Source organism: Trachurus trachurus (genome assembly GCF_905171665.1).
Source record: "Trachurus trachurus genome assembly, chromosome: 21".
In the NCBI taxonomy this organism is placed as follows: domain Eukaryota; kingdom Metazoa; phylum Chordata; class Actinopteri; order Carangiformes; family Carangidae; genus Trachurus; species Trachurus trachurus.
In genome coordinates, this window is record NC_139899.1 from 2,197,734 (window position 1) to 2,222,737 (window position 25,004).

The 25,004-nt window shown below is 41.5% G+C and overlaps 1 protein-coding gene across 1 annotated transcript; it reads right to left on the reverse strand.

The window, feature by feature from the left end:
* Positions 1-245: 245 nt before the first annotated feature.
* On the reverse strand, positions 246-24,746 carry pgap1 (post-GPI attachment to proteins inositol deacylase 1). The gene is made up of 26 exons (XM_083996619.1): positions 24,602-24,746; positions 22,127-22,280; positions 17,824-17,999; positions 16,797-16,968; positions 15,899-16,059; positions 15,089-15,141; positions 14,915-14,981; positions 14,569-14,674; positions 14,304-14,362; positions 14,062-14,145; positions 13,261-13,310; positions 13,051-13,102; positions 12,893-12,970; positions 5,835-5,910; positions 5,670-5,743; positions 5,528-5,579; positions 5,371-5,437; positions 4,566-4,671; positions 4,416-4,454; positions 4,078-4,262; positions 3,703-3,933; positions 2,288-2,423; positions 2,077-2,127; positions 1,733-1,944; positions 548-652; positions 246-462 (listed from the first exon to the last, which is right to left on the reverse strand). Exons 1-26 carry the CDS (start codon positions 24,731-24,733, stop codon positions 324-326), a joined length of 2,817 nt encoding a protein of 938 aa, XP_083852745.1. The 5' UTR covers positions 24,734-24,746; the 3' UTR covers positions 246-323.
* Positions 24,747-25,004: the final 258 nt, after the last annotated feature.

The following is a 25,004-nucleotide window of genomic DNA, read 5'->3' on the forward strand; positions in this document are numbered from 1 at the left end:
ATATACAGAGTAAGGCAAACTTGGTTTCAGGTCAATCCAACAGAGCCATATTTGCACCAAATGCTCCAAGACCTTTACATCCTCTCATTCAAAAAAAAAGAAAAAAAGAAAAAACAAACAGTGTAATTGCCATGGAGCTTTTAGTGCCAACATTGAGCAGGCAGTTCCCCAGGCTATGTATGTCTATGGCTCTGCTCCATGGCAGTTTGATACATCGAGTCTTTTTGGGACAATTCAGTCTGAACCAGCCGCAGTGAGTCAGGCTGTAACTTAGAGAAAGGCTTGTTATGGTAGAGATGAAGACTGAAAGCAGCCAGATACCGTCAGAGCAGGCAACACAGGGCCAGAGGGACGAGTGTCACCAGCAGGAAGTAGGTGACCCTGTAGAGGTGGAGCGGAGAGAAGGTCACCATGGTGATGGCCAAGGGCAGCGGGAGGCAGGAGGTCAGAGGCAGGAGTTTGCTGAAAGGAATCCAGGCAAAGTTAATATTCGGCGGTTGCATGATAATCATGATACGTGTGGGCGTTGGTGACGGTGTGATCGTACCTGTTGCAGAGTTTTAAAGTGTTGCAGTTAATAAGCAGCATGTAGGCGATGATTACAGGCACAATGTGTGGCCAGCAGGGGTCGGGATCCAGCTGGGTGGAGTATCTGTAATGGATCACAGAGCCACATCACCTCTGTACTGAACATGAATTTTTCTTTCTACTTTACTTTTTTTTTTTTTTTTACAAGAATTTGCCATTCTTTGATAACACATTAGTCTAAGGTTTCATTCTATACCAAATATAAGACACAAATAACCATTAATTAAACTAGAAATGAATGTAATCATTTGTAACCTTTTACTATGTAATCATAACTTTGCTGTGGCTGTTAAGTGGCAGCATCACTTCTACCTGAAAGATGAAATACAATAATAAAATTGAGCTTTAAATTTCTTGATATATTGTATATTGTGATATTTTCATGTGCCAATATCTGATGTGTATTGTGTTGACATTTTGTGCTATAGTATATGACATAATCTTAGGATGCTCTAGGGCAGGGGTTCCCAACCTTATTTGGCTGGTAGCCCCATTCTGACATCATAAATTTCTGGTGACCCTGTCAATCAAGATGCGCCAGCTCAGATATTTTTATATGCTGCATTTAATTTGAACTTTTTATATTCGAGAAAGTGAAAGTAATGTATAGAATACAGTTGTTTAAGATGGTGTGTTGTGTTTTTAATCATTATTTTAAAAAGAATAATAATTAGTTAAAAATAACAATTTTATCAGTAATTTTTTTTATCAATTACTAGACATTTCAGGCGACCCCATTTGAATTCCAGGTGACCCCACATGGGGTCCCGACCCCAATGTTGAAAAACACTGCTCTAGGGTTTTAGATTAGAATTAGGTAGAAAAAGGACATTGAGGAGTCTCACTTTACAAAAATGTATCTTTTTGGCAATCATGCATTATATCTGTATTTTAAATGATCTGTAAATAAACTGAACTGAACTGAACCGATATTTCTGCTTGAGATATTACATGTTCAACATTCAGGGGCAGAGGTCAAGTTCAGTTCAGGTTTGGGCATGTCTGCTGTAACTGAAGACTCAACAGCTGCATTTACAGATGAAATGTGAGGAGAGGGTTTAGTGTGTTGCTCTGAGGCACTTCATCAGGGCAGGTTCTGTTACTGCCCCTCACATAGTGCGTTCACGTCATGTCGATACTGCACCTCAGGTTGCCGATCCAGTGGATGAGCGAGGGCGCGCCGAGCATGACGGGCAGCGTGAAGAGCGCCGACAGGCAGAGGTGGAGCTGCAGGTCATCCCTCACCTCCTGCAGAGCACACTCAGACAGCAGGGGGGCGCCATTGCATTCTTTAGACCTGTCGACGCACTCGGGTTCGACGGCGCCGTTCTGAGCCTCTTTATGCTTCCATGGTGCCTGGAAAGATTGTGGGAGAATTGAAAGACTTTGATAAGAATAAAAGTGTTGTGTGGATGTATTCTGTAAAAGGTTCTGAAGCACATCATAGATCATAAAGTTCAAATACAGTTCAGATTAAATATTTCATACCAGATTCAGCATGTGACTTAAAGACCTTTCTGTCATCTGTAGCCTCAGTACCTGAGTGTGCAATGTAAGAAAGACCACAACACATAATGAAGAGAAACAGGTTAACTGTGTAAGAGAGGTAAATTTATGTGAGCTTCACATGTTGAGTATCTTGCTTAAATTGAATGAAATATTGATGCAACAATTTCACATTTCACGGTTTGAGACTCACCCTATACAAATGGAGCAGAAATGCAACAAAGATTGACAGCGCACCGCAGCACGTCCCGCCTATAACAGTCAGACCGAGGATGATGAGGAGCTGGGTCCGCAGCTGCAGGGTGCCGCAATCTCTGGAGACAGACGGTCTGTGGGTGATGGAAGGAGAACATTCAGGATTAACAGTGTTACAGCACCACACAATCACATACTGACTGACACACATACAAATCACATTGATTTACTGCTGGTCCTTTTCTTTTAAAGGTTATAGCTACAACCTATTCATCAAAACGATACATTTAAAAAAAATAATACATCCACAGAACGTCTAGAGGGGTGCAGAATAAAAGTATTAATTTTACAATTTTTTTAATAGTATAGAAATAATTGTTTTATAAATTTTGACGGGTCCAAAATATATAAATATTTACATCTGGTTACAACGTCGACAAGAAATCTCTGCGGCAACAGCATTAGTACGCTGATGTCACGTGAGGGAGCCAGATTGTAATGGCTCTGTGGAGAAATGGCATCGTGCTAATGCTAATGCTAACTAACGGTCAGCCGGTACTGTAACGTTTCCGGTGCAGGCGTGATGCTGTGGGTTTGTCAGGTTCATCTGCAGGTGAGTTAGTGTGAAATAATTCAGATGTGTTTCCAGTCCGCTGTCAACACCAGAGCTGCTGCTCGTTAAATATGGTTAGCATTAGCTTAGCTTTAGCTACTAGCCGCTCCCTATAGGCGTACCTGGCAACCAGTACAAGTGAAGGTTGGAGCGAGAGCGAGTGCGACACCTACTGGCCGGAAGGAATTAAACTTGTAGCTAACACCTTTAAAGGAATAGTAGCATTTTAAAGTGGGGTTGTATGATCTACAAATATATAATATAATATAATTTTTTCCAGACCCTCAAAGTGCAGGAAAAACACAGTTTTTATTTGGAGCTAACCAACTGCTGATCGGCGGGCGCTAACCCTGGGCGGAGGGATACGTGAGTTGGTTAGGTCCAAATAAAAACTGTGTTTTTCCTGAACTTTGAAGGGCTGGAAAAATTTATATTATAGCGAACCATGGAACTGTGTATTTTTTCACGTAAAACCTATTTTAGGCCGCGAAAATAGGCCGTTTCTTTGGGTCCATTCACAACAATGTATGTGGTAAATCTCTGGGCAGGGCTATGGGCTGGCGTTGCTAACGGGAGGAGTGCAGAGAGTCTTCTACTGCAATTAAAGTACTTAGGGGCTTTTTGTAGATCATACAACCCCCCTTTAAAAAAAATGCTACTATCCCTTTAAGTTTTAATGTTTTAAAAAATAGTTTATTTTTCATTTGGTGTACTTTCAACTACTACTACTACTACTACTACTACTACTACTACTACTATACTTTTATTCTATAGCACAGACTTTAAATGACCAAACCCACCTGTGCAGCGGGGCCAGTATTAATGAGATCAGTCGTATCAGCAGACAGAGCAGGGTGCTCCCCCAGTACGCCACAGCTGCCCCAAAAATGTAGAGCAGAGGGGACAGAAGGTGTGGCCATTCTTCCACTGGCAGCACGCCCTCATGAAACGATGCATCGGGGAAAGATGGGGGGAGGGCGTCCATAGGGGGGAGGCACAGAAAGGACCAGACCTCCTGAAACCAACTGCAGCTGAGGGGGGAAGAAGAACAGGAGGATTAGCAGGAAAACACAGACAGGAATATTCAGGTCTTATCATATATCATCCAGTCAGGAGGTTGGGATACGACTGAGAGCGTTCATACTAAATTTCAACTCTATATTTCCAATCCCTACCTGAGTAGGATGTGCAGAATGTAGAGTGGCAGGTTGACTTTGTGAGGCTGCAGGCCTCTGCCCACCACCTGGCTCATGGCTGCAGCTCGCCTGGACTTCAGGATGGAGGACAGCTGCCCCCCACAGGCCAGGAGGAGGGTTACAGCCGTGTACACCGGCACCATAGGACCACAGAACCTCAGGATCTGACAGGCGAGAGAGAACAGGTCAGACTTCATCAGAAAGAATCACTGTTCATCAAGAACTTGAATTCAAGTATAGATTTAAAGACACAGCAGTTTAAAACGCCTCAATGCTTGTGGTATGTTAACCTTACAAACACAGGAAAGTTGTTGTACCTGTCCCAGCACTCTGGGTAATGAAGTCCTTATTGACACCTGAAAAGACAGTAAACTTAATCAATTGTACATATTAATGATGAAAACAATGTTTTACTTGACTTGACTATCATCAGGTTGCGTGCACAAGGCAGCATCCAGGATCAGTACCTTATACTGGCAGTTGGGGGCAGTGTGGAGCTGCAGGAGGACACCAGAGCTGTTGTCTGGTCGACTGGTGTGGAGCATCCCTGAGATCTCAGTAACGGAGGGAACACTGGCAAACAGAACACATCAAGTCAAAATAAAAATAGTGAAGACGTCATGTAAACAGGAAACAGCCTTGAGCTGGTGCAGTCAGACTTAGGCTAGATGTCTGAATCTGTTCCACAAAGCAGTGTAGTTCTTGACTATCGTAAGACAGACTGCGGTGCAATGAATTCTGGGTAAATTATGCTGTTTTTATATGTGTAATTTCATGTTTATGTAAGATGTTGTGTCTTTATCTCTGGTACTTTTATTTATTATCCTGTACAGCACTTTGGTCCACTGTGGATGTTTTAAAGTGCTCAACAAATATGAAGTTGGATTGGATTTGGAGTTGGATTTGACCCAAGCAGAAAGTGTTTGTCATTTGGAGGAGTAAATACCTTGAAGTTGGGAAAAACATTGAAGACTGAGATGATAAAAAGAAAATTCTCTAAACAAAAAATCCACTTTCTGCTCCTCTACAACAATCCTGGCAGAACTACAAATTAGAAGCCATTTGAGCCATTTCCTGTTTTTTGTTGTAGGTTGCTATTTGTCAGCACAGGTGTGATTGATCGTCACCATGGTAACAGTGCCTGAGTTAGCCTGGGGTCAACATTTTTGGCTAACAATGAGTCAGTGTTTTTTCCCTTGAAGCAGTCTGATGTATGAGCCACGCCACAGAGCATCTGACATCTGAAACCAGCTGCTGACATGTAACACTCACCTGGCTGTGGTTAAAGAGTCTTCTCGAAACCACGGCACCATTATTCTGTACACGTTGGATAACCTCTCTGCAGACACAGGTGCAAGGATTGTGTCACATTTCTGCACATTTCTTCTATGTGCACATATGATTGCTGGTGTAATAAGAACAAACTCACCTTTATGGACTTTACACTGGCTGGCAATATTAATTCTGAAAGCCTGATAAACCTATAGACACAGAGTTGGTCAGATGTAGTGGCACAGTGTGATTGGAATGATAGAGTAGCAAGGTAAACTCAGTAAAGCAGCGACAGCTACCTGGTGAAAGTGCTGCAGCTCGATGGTGTGGAGAAGTCCAGAGGAGTTGACTGTAACGTCGCTGACACTCAAACCTGAAAAACCAACAGTTATTCACTTACTGACAAGTCTTTATTCACTCTGGTTTGATGTTTGAGGGTCAGGATCAACAGTAAGACGACTCACCGAAGGACAGGACGTGTGGAACTGGGACAGACAGGGTCTGAGATTGTTGTCTCTGCCACTCACACTCCACCATGAACTGTGGAACAGACAAAAGTTGTGATGTCATGTCAAGACCTGATGGCATTTCTGAGACTAGAGAAGGTCAAATTCACTCTTCGTGGATCGACTGAAAAATTCTATAAACACTGGCAACCTCTCATATCACAGCTTGAAAATATGAAAGGTATTCTATTAGATTAAAACATGAGAGGTTATTCCTATTGAACAGTTTTACTTTTGTCCCTGAGGACGTCTTATTTTTATTTTCATTTTATTTTATTTTATTTTTTTCCACCGCTTTATGTACGTACATGGATGATTTGTAACTCCGACCTTCCGACGCTCGTGTATATATGTGTATATGTGTAATGCTGATACAGATATATGGACAAATGATTTAGGTTTTTTTTCTTTTTCTTTTTCTTTTCTCATTTCATTTTATTATTATTATTATTTTTTTTATTCATTTATTTTTTTCTCTTTGCTGTTTTGATTTACCATGTATAAACGTATTTATTTAATCTTTTCTTTTCTTTTCTCTGCTGATATGAATTTGCCGGTAACTTACTTGTCTGTAAGGGTATTATTGGGTGGGGGTGGGGATGGGTGGTGGGAGGTAAGGGGGAGAAAATCCACTTTTAAACTATTGACTTGTAAAATAAATCTTTGTGACTCAAAGTGGAATAAAAAAAAAAGTTTGTATAAATTTGTATAAATTATTCAAAGACAAAAACATCACTCCTTGGCTCTTTTGATCTTGTCCACCACATGAGCATCATCTGACGCGCGCACGCACGCACGCACACACACACACACACACACACACACACACACACATAGGCGATTTATGCATATACCTCCGCACTTTTAGTCTCACTGCACTGCTCTAATTGCACCTAACTGCTTGTTTGTTTGTTTTTCTCGCATACTGTTCCATTGCTGGTTTTATGTTACATGTCCTTTTTTGTCTTGTATCTGTTTTGTGTTTTCTGTGATGCATACACACACACACACACACACACACACACACACACACACACACACACACACACACACACACACACACACACACACACACACACACACACACACACACACACACACACACACTCCTATCAGTCAGTAATCCATTCCTTATTCTAATTTACTCAACATGTCATCACTAAAAATTGTTTCCTGGAACATCCGCGGTGTTGGCTCACAGACAAAAAAAATTAAAATTCTTGATCACTTGGACAGATTACAGGCGGATATTTGTTTGCTCCAAGAAACACACCTCTCACATTCAAATCCTGACAAATTGAAATCTTCAAAATTCACTCATTCTTTCTCAGCCCATTATAACTCAAAACAAAGAGGTGTGTGCATTTTAATAAATAACAACTATTCATTTATCCACAACACAACCATAGCTGACCCTGAAGGACGTTTCATTATCATTAACATATCAATTAACAACAGCCCAATTACAATTGGTAATATTTACGGTCCAAACACAGATGATTCATCAGTTTTTCACAATTTTTTCTCCTCTATATCAAACATCTCAAATTGCCCTATTATAATAGGAGGAGATTTCAACACAGTTATTGACCCTTCACTTGATAGATCCAATACCAACAATAAACGCATCTGGCAATCCACCGAAACTTTAAAACAGTTCATGAGTGATTTTGGTCTTGGCGATAGTTGGCGACTACTACACCCCAATACCAGAGAATACACATTTTACTCACCTGTCCATCACTCATATTCACGCATTGATTTTTTCCTGACCAGCAACTCAATTGTATCAAACATCTCAGATTCCAAAATACATCCCATAATCATCAGCGACCACGCCCCAGTATCATTCATATGGAAACTCACCATCCATGGTAGGCATTCTCCTAGATGGCGCTTTAACACATCCCTCCTCAAAGATGCAGAATTTGACAGATTTCTCAGGAGAGAGTGGGCATCCTTTATGGAAATAAATGACACACCTAACACTTCACCAGCACTTCTCTGGGAAACAAGTAAGGCAGTTTTAAGGGGCAAAATCATTTCATTCTCATCTCACAAAACAAAGAAAGAGAAGGAACAAGAATCCACACTAGAACAAAAAATTAAACAACTAGATTCACTAATGGCAAATAACCCATCAGAAGAAACCCAGAATGAACTAAGGAAATATAAATTCCAACTTAATGAAATAATTAACAAAAGAACCCAGTTCCTAATTCACAGACTCCGGCAAGAGAATTTTCATCATAACAATAAATCTGGCAAATATTTGGCAAGTCAAATCAAACGAAATAAAGAGAAAGCAACAATTTCTACCCTTAAGAATTCAGCAGGGAAGCCTACAAATTCCCCACAAGAAATTAATCAAATATTTAGACACTTTTACTCCCAACTGTACTCATCAGACAAAAACCCAGATAGGCATGATGTTAATTCTTTTTTTAATAATATTGAACTTCCACAGATTAATGCAGAACAAAATGAATTACTGGACGCACCAATTACAGAAGAGGAACTCCTGACAGCCCTCACCCTTATGCCTAACAACAAAGCACCAGGTCCTGACGGCTTCCCTGCTGAGTTCTATAAACATTTCTGGTCAATCATAGCCCCTCTTTTCATAAGAACAATAACTGAGATAAAGAAACAATCAAGATTTCCTACACATATGAACACAGCTGTAATTACATTGCTCCCAAAACCCAACAAAGACCCAACCATCCCAGCAAATTACCGTCCGATCTCTTTAATCAATGTGGACATAAAAATTATCAGTAAAACTCTCTCCCATAGGTTAGAAAAAGTCATCCCCCACATAATTCATCCTGATCAGACTGGTTTTATTAAAGGTAGACTGGCATCCAATAACACACGTAGACTTTTTAACCTAATCCACTATTCCTCACTACAAGATAACGACACCATCATACTCACCTTAGATGCAGAAAAAGCTTTTGACAGAGTTAACTGGTTCTTTCTGTTCTCCACTCTACAAAAATTCGGCTTCCAGAAATCATTCATTGATTGGATTCAGATTTTATACTCTACACCTACAGCTACTGTCACCACTAATGGAATTACATCTCAAAGCTTCACACTGCACAGGGGGACCAGACAAGGATGCCCACTCTCTCCTCTCTTATTCACCATCTTCATCGAACCCTTAGCTGCTGCAATTCGTCAGAACACCCTCATCAGAGGTATTCAAACTCCCCAGACCCAACATAAAATAAGTTTATATGCCGATGATATTTTACTGTTCCTACAAAACCCTCTTTCATCCCTGCAAGAAACAATTAAATTAATAGAATCATTCTCCAAGATCTCAGACTATGCAATAAACTGGAATAAATCCTCCATTCTCCCACTGCATAACACTAAATGGAATGCGGCAGCCCACACACCACCCATCCCCCTATGCACAGGTCACCTTACATACCTAGGCATCAATATTTCCTCCAGGCCGTCAGAGCTAGTTGGTCTCAACTTCATCCCTCTACTTAAAACAATTGACAGTGACCTCCAGCGTTGGATGAATCTCCCAATATCCATCACAGGCAGAATAGCACTAATAAAAATGACAGTACTACCTAAACTAAATTATCTATTCTCAATGATTCCTACCCACCCTACTCTTACCTGGTTCAAATCTCTAGATTCATTAATAACAAAATTTTACTGGAAAAACAAACCACCAAGGATCAAACTGACTACTCTACAAAAACCAAAGTTACAAGGAGGCTTAAACGCACCCACTTTCTCAAATTACTCCTTAGCTAATCAACTGCAGTATATATACAAATGGACACACCCCAATCACTCAGACTCCACATGGCTAGACATTGAACAATCAATATGTAAAGACATTCAAATCTCAGACACCCCATTTCTTAGTTTATCAATAAAAAAACATCCATGCTTCAAAGCATTAACAATAGCATCTGCTCTGACGGCCTGGTGGAAATTCCACAAACTCACAGATTCCACTTTGGCACCTTCAAATTTCACCCCCATCTGGAATAACCCTGACTTTAAAAGTAACAAAAAAACTCTCAACTTTCACTCATGGGCTGACAAGGGCATTACACATCTCAAACACTTATTTCACACTAACACCCTGGTTTCCTTCCCCCATTTGGTCCAGGAGCACGGCATCGGGAGCAATCAGTACCTGCAATATCTACAGCTTAAATCATCCATTCAGTCAACTATTAACATTAAAACCGCTAATCTCTCTCTCCCCTCTGCAACTGCAAGCCTGATTAACATCCTATCCCCAAAAAAATTACTCTCTAAAATATACAACATACTACTGCACTCTGATGATTCAATATCTATCCCAGCAATCAAATGGGAACAAGACCTCTCTATTGCTCTCGATGCCGACTCCTGGTCCCAAATCTGCAAAAACATGCACTCTATGACAAGAAACTCCAACCTCCAACTCATCCAGTACAAAATACTTCACAGAACTCACTACACGGGGCAAAAACTGTTTAAAATGGGCTTCACATCCGAATCATGCACACACTGCACACAAAATAAAGCGGACACATACATTCACGCTACCTGGCACTGCACTCCTATCAATCACTTTTGGAAAGAGGTCACAGATACACTATCCCTTGTCATGGGTTGCCGCATTCCATTATCCCCTGCATTGTGCCTTCTAGGAGATGTTTCATCACTGAACCTCAATAAACCGTACAATAAACTTCTCCTCATAGCGCTAACTATCGCCAAGAAAACTATCCTCATGAACTGGAAATCAAGGAGCACAATTCATCTGGCAATCTGGAAAAATTTACTAACAGACTACTTCTCTCTGGAAACCCCTTCACCCACAATAAATACAACAGAACCCCAGTCCTTCAGGTCCGCTTTCATCGATTTTCTGTTTGATTAACCCTGACCATCTAATTTATAAATTTTCTATTCTTTATTTATTTACTTATTATTATTATTATTTTTTTTTTCTTTCTGTGTGTATGTATGTATGTGTATATGTATGTATATATATATATGTATGTATGTGTGTATATATATATGTATATATATATATATTATTATTATTATTTTTTTAATTTAATTTAATTTTTTATTTTTAGACCCAGTACCATGTCCTCCCTCTCCTTTTTCTTGTCTGCCGGCCAACCACCAGCGCAAATTCTAACATCTCGCATCATACAACACTGGCTCTCTCACACACACACACACACACACACACACACACACACACACACACACACACACACACACACACACACACACACACACACACACACACACACACACACACACACACACACACACACACACACACACACACACACACACACACACACACACACACACACACACACACACACACACACACACACACACGTCTTGTGTCTTATGTCTTGTGTCTCACTTGTTTTGTTTTCTGTGGTTCGACGACGCCGCTGCTGCTTGTGTGTCTGTCGGGTCACCAAGTACACATCTGATTGTTTGTTTTTTGCTATGTATTAGCTATGCACCGGTATAAAGAGAAGAAGGGAAAAAGAAAAAGAGGGGAGAAGGGGAGGGAGGGGGAGGGAGGGGGCGGGAAGAGGGACAAGGGGTGGAAATATCCAAAAGACAAATGACAGATAACTCATACCCTTTTGTATTCAGTTCTCAGTTTTTTGTTATTCCTTTCTTTTGTTATTCTTTACTATTATCGTTGATTATTGTTAGGGGTATTATAATTACTAATTAGTATTATTTTTATTTTTTATTGTCACACACAAGATCTGCGGGGGTTCCCTGGTGGGCCGGGCAGGTCGACGGACCCGTGGTCCCCACGTCCCCCCCGTCCCCTCGTGGCCTCCCCGTTCCGCCGGCTCTCTGCAGTGCCCGTCGCCGTGTGGCCCATCTCCCTATTTCTTAATGCATGACACACCAGATGAAAACAAATACAAACTAAACACTCTACATGGCCTACCCGGTCCCTTTTTAATGCACCACAAACACCCTGTTTTTAATGCACCACACTAACAAAAACAAAGGAAAGGGAGAGGTGGGCTGGGGGCGACCCAGGGTGGCTGGGTGTGGCGGGGCGGGGGGTTGACTGGGGGCGGTGGCGGCGGGGGTCCAGGATCCGGTGCCTGGCCGATCAACGGGACCCGATGCATCTTGTCAATGTGACAAAAATGACCCCAGTTTATTATTTACTTATCCATGCATTTACTTGTTCAATCGTTTTTGGGTTTTCGCTCCTTATTTTTCAACTTTATTCATTTATTAATTTTTTTTTTTTTTTTTTTTTTTTTTTCCCTCTTCCTCTCATTCGCACCGCTTCTTTAATTCATTTTATTAATCAATCAAATTACCTGTCTATTCTTATTTATTCACTCACGTCCAATTCCACTTAAGCATCGTCTGCCCCCTCTTCCCTTGTTTCATTCTTTCATTCTTTCATCCTTGATCCCGACTGTCCCCTTTTCTTCCTTCTCACCTCCAGAATTAATGCTGTCATCAGTACGGTTATGTTTGCTATATGTTTGCTGTCATAGCTGTTATACCCTTTGTATCGTTTTTGTTGTTGAGACCTAGGTCACCGTCGTGATTCTTTAATTTCTTTCCTTTTCTTTGCACTATTACCATCACCACACTACACTGCACTCGAACTACACACGCACACCTTCTGTATCCATTGCTGTATGTCCGTTATGTTGTTTGTCTTGTGTTTCACAATAAAAAAAAAAAAAGAAAAAAAAAAAAAAAAAAAAAAAAAAAAAAATAAATAAATAAATAAATTTGTATAAATTAAGAGTATGACGCATTTCTGTTTCTGCTTTTTTCTGGCCACATCTGCAGGGCTGATGATCCTGTACTTCTCCTCTAGTGCCAACATGAGCTCTTTGTTGAGAGCAAGCCTGTAAACTCATAACCTGTTTCCTCCCTTACAGCAGCCCAGTGACACAGAGACACAGAGCAGGATCATATATATTATCCACTCAGAGACGAGGGATTTGTTTTGTCTCAGGTACCTGTCGTCCGTTCAGGTTGGAAGCCGAGACGACCAGGTGAGTGACTGAAGACAAGTCGCTGAGACTCAGAGTCAGGACCTGAGGAGGATCACAGACAGTTAGCAGCAGCTGGCAGCAGCTGGTAGCGGATTGGACAGTGTCTCTACAGGATCAGTCACCTTGTATGGAGGCAGCAGCTCAGTCCCCATCGACAGATCCACAGTCTGCACACTGGAAAAGTCAAAGAGCACAAATGAAGCACAACAGACATACACAATACACACGTCTTCCAACATAACCACAAGATATGTTCCTGGTGGCAGCAGCGAAATGAAAACATTACAGGTTTGAGTGACATGTGGAGAGATTCTCTATCATCATATTGTTACCATGAGGAACCGTTCCTTTGCACGCAGCCATACACCCAGCTGGTCATCTCCTGTTGGACGACAACACCACGTCAGAAACACTGTTGTCTTCAGTCATTTGTTTCAACTTTTCATGCAAACACACAAGAGCAGAAATGTTTAGCTGATACACACACACACACACACACACACACACACACACACACACACTGTATGTTCAACTTGACCAACTTATTTTTGTTTTGTGCGTTCTGTGTGATCTGACATTGTCTGACCAACTAGATGGTGCTTTTTTTTCAATTCAATTGTCATTGACCCACTAAATGTTCTGGTTCAATGACAGTCCTCTTCTCTCTCCCTCTCCTCTCCACCATGAGACCAAGACAACACTTTGATCAAATTGATCAAGTTATTGAGACATTGAGATCTTTGTTGTTGCTATAGCCACCACTGTTGTTAACTTTTGTTTGCGATAAATAAATGACCATTGCATCCTTCTACTTAAAAGGCTTTCATGATAGAATATCACTGTAGCATGAACTTTTTATATTGATATTCTTGTCAAATATCCCTAACTTTGTGTGAGTAGTAGGCTATAAGGTGCATGTGAGGACACAGAGTCATCAAGTTAGCCACAGGTTGTACACACATGCTGAGGATCATTAAAGCAAACAGGAAGCACCTGACCACAGTCTGAAGTGCAACAGCAAAGACTCGGAGTACATCAAAAGGTCACAAGGTTCAGAAGGCTGTGAAATGCAGCATTACTAAAAGTAAAACTCCAAACCAAAGCAATGAGCACACAGCAGCGGTGAGACTCACCAGGTTGCTGTTGCGGCAGTAGAAGTGGCTGTAGGCTTTCCTCCGACTCGACAGAGCAAACAGGAAATATTTGGCCTGTCCTTCCTGTGGACAGACAGCAACAACTGAGCACAACCGCTACATTTTATTCTGTTGGTATTAACTAGTCTAACCACAAAACATTTACTACTTTACTGCATTCATTTGTATTTTGTAGAGCTTGCTTCAGTAAAGTTCATCTGTTAGTTGAGTATGTTTGATACCTTGGGTGTGCTGTAAGCCAGACGCAGTGTGTTCACCTCACTCCACGCTTCAGGAAAATCTACAAATACACAAACAAAAGGAAAGAAGAGCATGTAATAAAATGTTAGTAATGTCACTCAGTCAAACTACAATTCCTTTTGCTTCTTAATGAAAACTCAACATGACAATCTGAGACAAGAGAGACATGAGCAGGAAACTGACTAAATCAATAGATAGAATGTATGTGTTAATTGCAGCCTCTTGCTGGTGGAGTGTGTCTCTGACCTAAGATGGAGATGGAGGTGTCTTGGGTGTCTCCCAACATCCTGACAGGATGTCTGATGAAGTGATGGTTTAGCACGACCATTTTCTTCTCCGGGTTTTCTGCAAACTAATATGAACACACTCATGAGCTCGGAAACACACGACACGTGCTGGCAGCGGATGCTCGTCAGTGACCATGGGTTTTCATTATTTAGTGGATGCACCACCACCACAAGCCTCTGAGAAAATAACGTCTGGGTTCTATCATCACATCCCTCTTTATTTCTTTTTTCATTTCCCACAGATAGATTCATTCAAAAAAACATAACAAAAAAAAACCCATCTATAAACATGTGATTGTGCTGACCTGTCTGGTGTCTGGATCCAGGAGGTCGAAGAAGGCCCTCACGGTCGCAAGAACAAGCTCTTTGCACCTTTGGACACAAACACACACACACATTATAATATAATAACCTGAATAATATCTAAACATGTTTCATGATGGATTCATGGTCTGCACTAAACATGTCAGAGCTTTTACCAGACGATGGAGAGGTGGTCAGTGGAAACCCACGTCCTGGGAACTGCAGTCGCCTTGGTGAAGATGAGAAGACATGCAAACAACCAATCAGTATTTTAATTCACTGAATAGACTCCCATGAATATTTAATATTGTCTGTCATTGCATCCAACAACGGTAAAAGTGTTTATACATGACTTTTCTAATCTGAACAAACAATCAATCTGCTTTACACATTCACACACTGATGATACATTGGGGGCTATTTGGGTTAAAGGGATAGTTCAAGGCCCATTGCCATAATCCCTATAGTTTTAGAAGTAGGTTTGTTACCTTTAATTGTTGGTGCAAGCTATTTTTAGAACGGCGGAGCAGAGCCGCAAGCTGCTCAGAGCTACGCTACGGAGGCTAATGGGATTTCTTGGTTTCCCTCATCAAATACACAATCCAACAACTCCAAAACGCTCTGGTGGACAAGTTGTGACCTGCACATTCACCATGCTATGAGATAATAACGGAACATTACGAGACAGAGTTGTTTTAGAGGTAAATTAATGCAAAACTGCTGATGCGCGTTCCCAACGGGGGCAGTTTTTCAGCAAGCAGTCTCTGCATTTGCCTCGAAAACAACTCTGTCTCATAAAGAAACTGAAAGAGATGGGCATCCAACCGTAGCACATACCAGTTACCAGATGGGGGTGGAAATGTGTACATGAGGAAGAGAATCTTAAAATAGTGCCTTCAGTCAAGTTGCTGATCAAGTTTTTCAGTTGTAAAAAAAATGAATTCCTGCGGTGGAGAGAGATCCATATCATAGTAGTATCATCTTACCACCAGTGACAGCTTGTTGGGGTCTCCTGGAGGAGAGGGCAGCGACGTTAAACCCGAGCGGACCTGGTAGTCACGGTAACCGCCCCCAACCGACAGGACTGTGATGTTTCTGAGTTTTTTGGCCTGGCTCACCCACTTCTGTCTCACTGCAGAGTAGAAATCTACACAACAGGGACGAACAGAAGAAACATCATTTTATTTTACTGTCATATTAAACATCTGTCTTCATCAGCCTTTCTAGATATCCATATATAAATGAATAATCACATATTATAAATAAGACAGACCATATCTGAGCCTCAGTTGAGGTTCCCTAGGTCAGTGGTTTCCAGCCTGTTTTCCTTGAAGCCCCCCCTGCTTTTTTCAAAGACGAGCCAGCCAATAAGCACAAATATAAATTTGATAACCTCACAACCTCAGAAATCCCTGGCGTGGACCCCAGGTTGGGAACCAATGCCCTAGTTAATAATGAAAGCAGTTATGTTTTTTTATCCTAAGGTAAATGTTGAATGCTGGTTATCAAAGCAGCTGGAGAACATAGGTGCCGATCTGCTGTGGTCTTTTTCGGGATGGCGATTCGATTTAAATTGCGATTCTACGATATTGCAGATTCTCTCGATTTTTAGTCTGCATTTTTAACATTTATCTGCACACAAATACTGTAGAAGCCTATAAATTAACATACTCCATTATAAAGTGAACTTAAACCCTTTTCAAAACCTGTACTCTCTATATGTAAAAAAGGCTAACAAATGCACATTGCACAATATTTCAAAAAATAAAAAAATAAAAAAAATCGTCAAAAAGGATATTGCGATATTTATGTGAATCGATTTTTTCTCCCACCCCTAATGAAGACATAATCAGTGTCCCTTTGAAGACTCAGAGCTGCTCTCACCCAGCAGGTAGGGGTCCAGGGACAGCACGGGAGCCAGGTGAGGAGAGGCCTGGGTGATGATGAGGCTGACCAGGTTGGTGTTGAAGCGGGGCAGGGTGAAGAGCGCCCGCGCCACCACCCCTCCCATGGAGTGACCCACCAGCACCACGCTCTGAGGGGGGGTCTTCAGATGCTGGCAGCAGAGAGAGAGAGAGACAGTCAGTTTAACCCTGTGATAGAGGACACAGGTTGTCCAGATTTCATGTCATACTCAGCACCACGTTGTCCCTGATGGCTGCTCCATCAGTGTATGAGTGTGTGTATAGGAGGGGTCTAGACTAGAAAAGTGCTGTATAACCATCTATAACAGTGATTCAGCATTCTGCGTTCATCACAAACTACTGAAGGACTCAGTATTTTCCTCCTGTTTGTCAGGTTGTGTCTTTGATCTTGTCCTTTGCGTTGGACATTAGTTGTCATGACTTTGCAGACTGCTCCTTTGGATCCTTCATTAATCATGACTTTGTAGATTTATTTTGATCGATGCTGATGTAGAACATCCTAAAATAATCAAATGATGCTTTTTTAAAGCTCATCCTCCTGCTCTGGTTGCAGATACTTTTTCCTCTCAGCATTTCTCCCAATATAAACCAGTCTGTAGCAGTGTGTGCAGCTGAACACGCTCCAGGCTAAACCCCATGTAATATACCAACACTCCCCTGTAGGTCGACAGATGTAATCATTTAAATTGGCAACTGGAATATAATATATTACACTTAATGTCCACTGTGTGTTTTGTGGTAATGTTGTAATGCTGGCATTTAGAGATGTTAGTTTATTCTGGTGGTGCCTTGTAAACTTCTTCATTACTGCTTGTCATGCAGGTCAGAGGGATTAACTAAATGCCTGTGATGTAAATGTAGAAGGTGATGAGATGTGTTGTGTGACATGTATCCCAGCCCCACGGTGAAATATTACTCCACCAGCAATATCTGTGATGTGGTGTAAGTAAGGCTGTCTGACCAGCAGCTGATATTTGAGGCCTGACCTTGTACAGCCTCAGGATGGCCTTGATGCTCTCGTGCAAGAAGTGGGTCTGCCGGAGCAGACTGCCGCCGTACAGGGCCACCAGCTCCTCGTTGAAGTCCACGGTGAAGATGTTGAAGTGGAGACCTCCCTCCATGTTTTCAGCCTTCCTCAGGGCCACAGAGCCGAGGGAGCGAGCTGCATGGAGAGAAGAAGACGTGTGATAGCAACAAATTATAAGAACTTAAAGGAGACATATTATGCCTCCTTTTCCACAAATTAAAATAGTTCCCAGGTGTCTTAAAGACATGTCTGTGACATGCTTTGGTCAAAATCCCCCAAGGATCAAACATCACAGCTCTTTTCATACTCTCTAAACAGCCCTATTCAGAATGGCTGCTTTCAGTGTCTGTCCCTTTAAATGCAAATGAACCACTACACTGCTTGCCCCGCCCCTTCTACCGGTCCCAGGTAGGGGTGGTACTATGCAAATTCGAAAAACTGGTTATATCATTGTTAAACAATTGAGGGAACAGCTCGTAAAACCACATGGATTTCAACCTATAGAGAGCCTGAACATTACAGATTATTTAGTCAATTATCACATTTTGGAGGCCAGAAGACAAGACAAACACCCAGATAGATGTTAAAGAGCCTTCAAGAAGTGATATTTCCATAATATGAACTATGCAAGTCCGCTCGCTTTTCCACTGTTTTGGTTACACTCCTTTCGCCCATGTGCATTTGTTTACAACGAAGCCAGCGAAAAATCAATAAATGGAGCGGTGAATAATGTTATATAACATATACAATGTTATGGCGTGTATGTTTGTGTAGTCTTAACTGTCATGAACAAAAGATTACGGGTTACGGAGTGTGTTTGTGTTGCGGTGCAGCAGAGACGAGAGCTGGGACACCGGGGCTACACTGATGTTGCCAGGTTGGTTTTCAGCCGTGAGACGCCAGGTGAAGACAGAGAGCCTCCGTTCTCACTCGTAACAAGTCACAAGTCATGTAGTTAACTATCACAACTAGTCCGGAGCTTTTTCATTAAGGCAAAAATGTAGCATAGCCACGGGAGAAATCCTGCTTAGTTCCTCTTTAACAGACTGACATGCTGCTGTAATGATCAATGCACAGCTCTTAGGCACCAATTCTTTTTAAAAACACTTTCAATTATTGATTAGGGCCATGGAGTCCAGGCCAGGGCTTCTTCAGATCATGGGGGCAGCTGTTCCTGACCTAAAAAGAAATCTCTCATTTCCCCGTTTAGGAAGCTCATTAAATTTACACAGCTTCACCATTTTCCTGTAAAGACGGAGCCCTGAGGTCTCCAAGCAGCACTCACATGTGAGCTGTGATCTGATCCTGGTGCTTCATCACACTGCTGTTTAACTTATGAAGCCCATCAACCAGCAGCTGTTGTCAAACACACACCATCTTGAACAGTGTGGACACTGAGACAAAACAAGCATCAAACAGTGACGCGCTGAATGTGGTCGTCTTCACATGGCGGTGTTCTGTTAGCAACAACAGGAGCAGGCGTCATCCCACAGAGAGACCACAGGCAGAGAAAATATTATTTGGTAAAAATAAATCAAGCTGTTTTTTTTTTTTTTTAGATAAATCCTATAAAAAACAGTCTGTTAGTCTTTGCAATCTAAGTCATAAATACATAGTTAATCTAAATAGTTCTTGTAAATATACAGTTTATGAAAGACTCAGTCATTTCCTAGAACAGCTGGGCAAGGTAGTTTTTAATCCAACTTTACGTAATCAGTTGAAAAGAGCGCATTTGCTGGGGACTATTTTTAGCCTTGGATTAATCCACATTTAGTGCTTAGTGAGTGTTTACAGGGGCATAGGGCTGACTAAAAATAAACTACATGTACACTGTGTGTGTGATAATGAAGGAGTCTATCACCCAGTGTGACAGTGGAGGTCACTGATGTGTTTTAAAATAGTGCTAGGAAACAATGGAGCTCTGTGTCACAGAGAAATAAGACAAAGCAGGCTGTGGATGCACTGGTAGAGTAGAGTGTGTGCTGGTCTGAGACCTGTGGGCTCAGATTATGAAAATATTTGACAACATCAGCAGATCAGCATTAGTTGAAAAAAAAACAGCGTAGGGATGTCATGATTACTTGTTTTCACAATTAATCGTGATATTGAACGCCACAATTAATTAATCGTAAAGATTCCTAAATACCGTTGTCCAAAAAAGATGATGTTGGAACCATATGGGCAGATGTGCGCCAAAATAAAGGTACATAACACTGAATTGGTAGGAATTTAAATGTTAGCTTGTCATTTGTAATAAAAAAATAAATAAAACAAAACAAAAAACAATTCAAATAAATGTAAACATTTGGTATAAATAACAATTTATGACCTGAATATTTCAAATACTTCCCCTGGGGGAATTAATAATTGGTCATATATTAAATCACATAATAAATAATTGAAATCATTTGTGTAAACAATGAGTAATGTAATTATATTTTGACTATATTTGATTTTACACATTCATAGTGTTGTGAAAGTAATAAATGCATAATAATTGTTTTATTTTACCTTTATTTTACCAGGCAAATTGCTTGAGATAAAAAAATCTCTTTTACAAGCATGGCCTGGCAATGCTTTACCGTGATTATTTCTCTGACAATAATTGTACCAAGAAAATGTATAATTGTGACATCCTCAGCGTGAACACAATCTGATGATGGAATGCCAGCAGAGGCGAGGCTCCTGTGAACAGCTGTGCACTGATACAACGCAGAAAACTGACTCAAACTTCACACACTGCGTTTGGGATGCTCAAGTTACATGTATACACTTTGACCTCGTCTTGACACTGGGATCTGATTGGATGATGACAGCAGAGACCAGTTGGCAGATGGTTTCTCTGATGGTCGACAGCACCGTCTCCTCAACGACCCAGCTGGGGTTACAACACACAACTTTCTGCTTTGTAAATGTATAAACATGTTCACAAAGGTATTTTGTGCAACCTCTTCACTGATCTCATCTACTCAGGTTTCATTCAGTCTCTCTTCTTTTCTTCACTTTTCTGCACAGGCTTGAATTTATCATGCAGATTTATTTTCAAAGTTCAAAGTCAGCTCTATCTTCACTGCCATTATGTAAATTAGAAGGACAGAATTGACACGCTCTCTCTCACAGATTTGGAAATGTTAAAGCCCCAGTATGTAGGAAGTACAGTACCTCCATCTAGCGGTGCAGTTGCATATCTGAACGTATTTTTGATGTTGCATTCACGTGAAATTGGGCAGACGTCAGACAGACAACAGACGCTGCATGCAACAGGATAAACAAGGCGGAAAAAAAAATGGCGATGCAACATGGCCGCCTCGGTTCTGTGCGTCGCCCACTTATGCATTTGTAACTTGTAACAACTCATTCAAAGGTAGGAGAAAGCTTTTATTTGTATGCGGGTGTGATTCGACTTCAGTGAAATACGTATTTATGAAAGCAATATTTGATTTTTGCTAATAAAAAGCCAAATAAATTACATACTGGGGCTTTAATTTTAAACAACAAACTTTAGAATTATTTATGAACTTCACATTAAAAGGGGACACATTATGGAAATATCCATTTTTGAAGGCTCTTTAACATATATTCTGGCCCCCAAAATGTGAGAATTGACAAAAAAATCTGTAATGTTCAGACTCCCTAGGTTGAAATCCATGTGGTTTTACGAGCTGTTCCCTCAATTGTCTTCCAGTGATGTAACTAGGATTTTAATTTGCATAATCCCACCCCTACCTGGTACCAGTAGAAGGGGCGGGGCAAGCAGTTGTTCATTTGTATTTAAAGGGACAGGCACTGAAAGCAGCCGTTCTGAACAGGGCTGTTTTGAGAGGATGAAAAGAGCTGTGATGTTTGATCATTGGGGTATTTTGACCAAAGCATGTCACAGACATGTCTTTAAGACACCTGGGAACTATTTTAATTTGTGGAAAAGGGGGCATAATATGTCTCCTTTAAAACCCCAAAATGTTATTGACACTAAATGCATCTTTAAACATCACACCACAAAAATCTTACAAAAACAAAAAGAACAGAACACTTTAAACGGCTGCAAAAGCTGAGATTTAACTAATATTTAGAAATGAATGACAAATTCCAGCATCACATACAGAAAAACAGAGTCCAGCTGTAGAAACCTGCTAGTTATTACAGCCACTGTCTTAAAAGACAGAAACCTTGTGTGCAAAACAGTGAGCTAGAGTACACACCCTCTGGCTGTGGCTGCTTCAGTGTGTGTCTTCAGACAAACACCACCGTCTCTGTGTGCGTACCTTGTTTGTGGCTGCCGGCGTTCCCAGGCAGGAAGAGCACGGGGGCGCCGGTGAGTTTGAGCGCTCTGGTCTCCTGGGCGTACAGACCCTCTCCGTACAGGTAGAGCCCGTATGCCGGGTACAGTCTGGAAACACGACGAGGCAGAGCCACGCGCTGTCAACACAACACACACACACACACACATATGAGGAGATGATGATACCCATATTTACATTCACATACACAGCTCACCGTCATGTGAGAGGTCAGACTAAAAACATGAGCTCTGTGGGGTCAGATCATATGAACCCTGGCATTTCCTGGTCTGTCTCTACCTGCACAGGTAGTGACCTGACCTTTTTATATGCTGTACTTCTAGACGTGTGTGGCTCAGCAAGATTAATTAGAACTGAAAAGATTTTTCATCTGACTACATTAAGTGATCTTAGAAGTCAGGAATAAGATAGCAATTGAGGTGTTCTAGTAATTGCTTAAAACAAACAATCAAATACCGTAATCAAAATGGCAATAGTGGTGGTACAGTAGGCTATTTGTTCTTTTTGGCATTTTTTTGGTAACACTTTATAATAAGTACACACTATTGAAGGTATAATATGTACCCCATCTAGCGGTGCGGTTGGATATTGGAACCATCGGAACGTATTCTTGATGTTGCATTCACGTGAAATGGGGCAGACGTCAGACAGACAACAGACGCTGCATGCAACAGGATAAACAAGCGTCTATGTAAACAAGTGGTCCGCCAGCACGAGGCAAAACAATACAGGCCTGACAATATGTTGTCATGGTGATGTCGTATTGTTTACCTGACCCACGTTTTACCGGCTTTCTCTCGTGGAGTAAAATGACATCCGGTTGGTTTGCTGAAGGCATCGCCCACTTATGTATTTGTAACGACTTGTAACAACTCATTCTAAGGTACGAGAAAGTTTTCATTTGTATGCGGGTGTGATTCCACTTGAGTGAAATACGTATTTATGAAAGCAATATTTGATTTTTGTTAAAGCCAAATAAGTTACACACTGGGGCTTTAAGTAGCCTATTAGTTAAGCATTAATAAATACTGAATTATTCATTTATAACACAAGAATAGTCATTAGTATGTAGTTTATAAACACAGTTAGTGCTGTATCAATGATGAGTAAAACATTTTTAACTGTGTTTATAAACTACATACTAATGAGTATTCATGTGTTGATGATTAATTCAGTATTTAATTGTGTACTTATTATAAAGTGTTACAAGTGTTACCTGTATTTTTGTAGTTTGTTATTAATAACTCATTCTACTGGTCAGTTCAGCTGAAACTATCCCTGTAATGCAGATGAGAAAATGACAGCACTTAAATATCATTTTTACTGTCTGTCTCCCCCTCTGTAGTTTTTTCCCTTTGCTGTCCATGATATCTAATATTGCTTTGTAATGTCTGTGCTCCTGTGCCCTCTGGCCCGTTTTCCTCCTGTACACTAATGCTTTCTCAAGGGACCATGTCCATTAACCACAAAAACAACAAGGCTGAGGACTATTTTTAGATATATAGGATGGATCCTTCTTTCCCTCCCTCCCCCTCCTCGTACCAGAACAAAAACAGCACTCGCTCCTGCTTGAAGTAAAGATGATCTGTCCATATGATGCCTCGCCTCCAGCTGTGCTCCACAGATGAGCCCATTAGTGAGCAGCGCTCAGAGAGAAAAGGAGGGCGAGCCCGCACACGTCATTACGAAACATGGAAGAAATACGAGTTACGTCCCATCCTCGGACTGACGGCTGATCTGCCGGTGACCCGCTGAGAGGATTCAGGGATCAGGGTTTGATTTATGGTTTTATAATCTGGCTAATTTGGGTCAATCTACTTTCACACACAGGTAGATACAGTAACAGCACGCCGAGGGGAGGCACCGTTAGCCCGCGCTCCGTCCGCCAGCCAGGTGATATCAGCATTATCAATTAAAGAAAACGATTAAACAACACCTGGCGGGTAATTTATGTTGCCAGTTATGGTTGAAAGTACGTATTTCGCTTCTACCGGAACTCCGGTGCTCGGTGAGCTAACGTGTGGTTGTCTCTCCTCACGTTACTGAGCCTGGGTTTTTTTTTCTTGCTTCCTTCCTTTTGATTAGATTTGATCTGTTTAAGTGTCATACATATTTTCTGTGCCCAGCCCATATGGGCTTATCAACACAAAGCATAGCTACCATTCAAGAATGGCTAGCGTGTCATCGTAAAAGAAAAGAAAGAAGAACAAAATACAGACAAGCTTCCAAGGTTTACAAAAAAATACAGTAATTTATGGTTATGTGGGATATAATATTTTTTGTCTCAGTGTCCAGGCTCAGGGCATCTCCTCCTTAAAACACAACACATCATGCTCAGACATCCAAACCGAGTCTGGACTCTTCATGTGGGCTTTCTCGACTCGAACAAGCCCTGTCTCTGCTGGTCATACAAACAGAACCATGGGGTCTACTACTCACCCGGTACTCTGGGTATTCATACATATAGGTCATACTGCATCTGTTCTCCTCGAAGCCAGTCAGCAGCTCCCGCAGGCCGACCGCCAAAAGCCCCAGGGCCGACACGTAAAAGGCCACAGCGGCGAGTTTCATGGTTCACCTCGGACTCCGGCTCCTCGGTATCACAGGTGTCCAGCAGCCTGCATGGTGCAGCTCAGCTCCGGCTGCGGTGTGGCGGTGAGCGTCCTACCGGCCGAGACACCACACAGGTTGTCAGTCGGCTGGAAACCCACAACAGGAACTACATACTACAACCCCGCGGTGATTGGCAGCTCGCTCGGCCAATAGGAGGAGAGAAGTGAGAAACCGGACCAATAGGAGATCAAAGAAGGAGTGACGTGCCCTACTGCGTATTGGAAAATAT

What these genes read in the sequence shown, in the direction of transcription:
- pgap1 (XM_083996619.1), bottom strand. Translation starts at nt 24,733, where the DNA reads ATGAAACTCGCCGCTGTGGCCTTTTACGTGTCGGCCCTGGGGCTTTTG. An exon ending in ATACTGGCCCCGCTGCACAG is followed by an intron (nt 2,424 to 3,702) that starts GTGGGTTTGGTC and finishes CATCACCCACAG; the next exon opens with ACCGTCTGTCTCCAGAGATT. An exon ending in TAAGTCACATGCTGAATCTG is followed by an intron (nt 1,945 to 2,076) that starts GTATGAAATATT and finishes CAATCTTTCCAG; the next exon opens with GCACCATGGAAGCATAAAGA.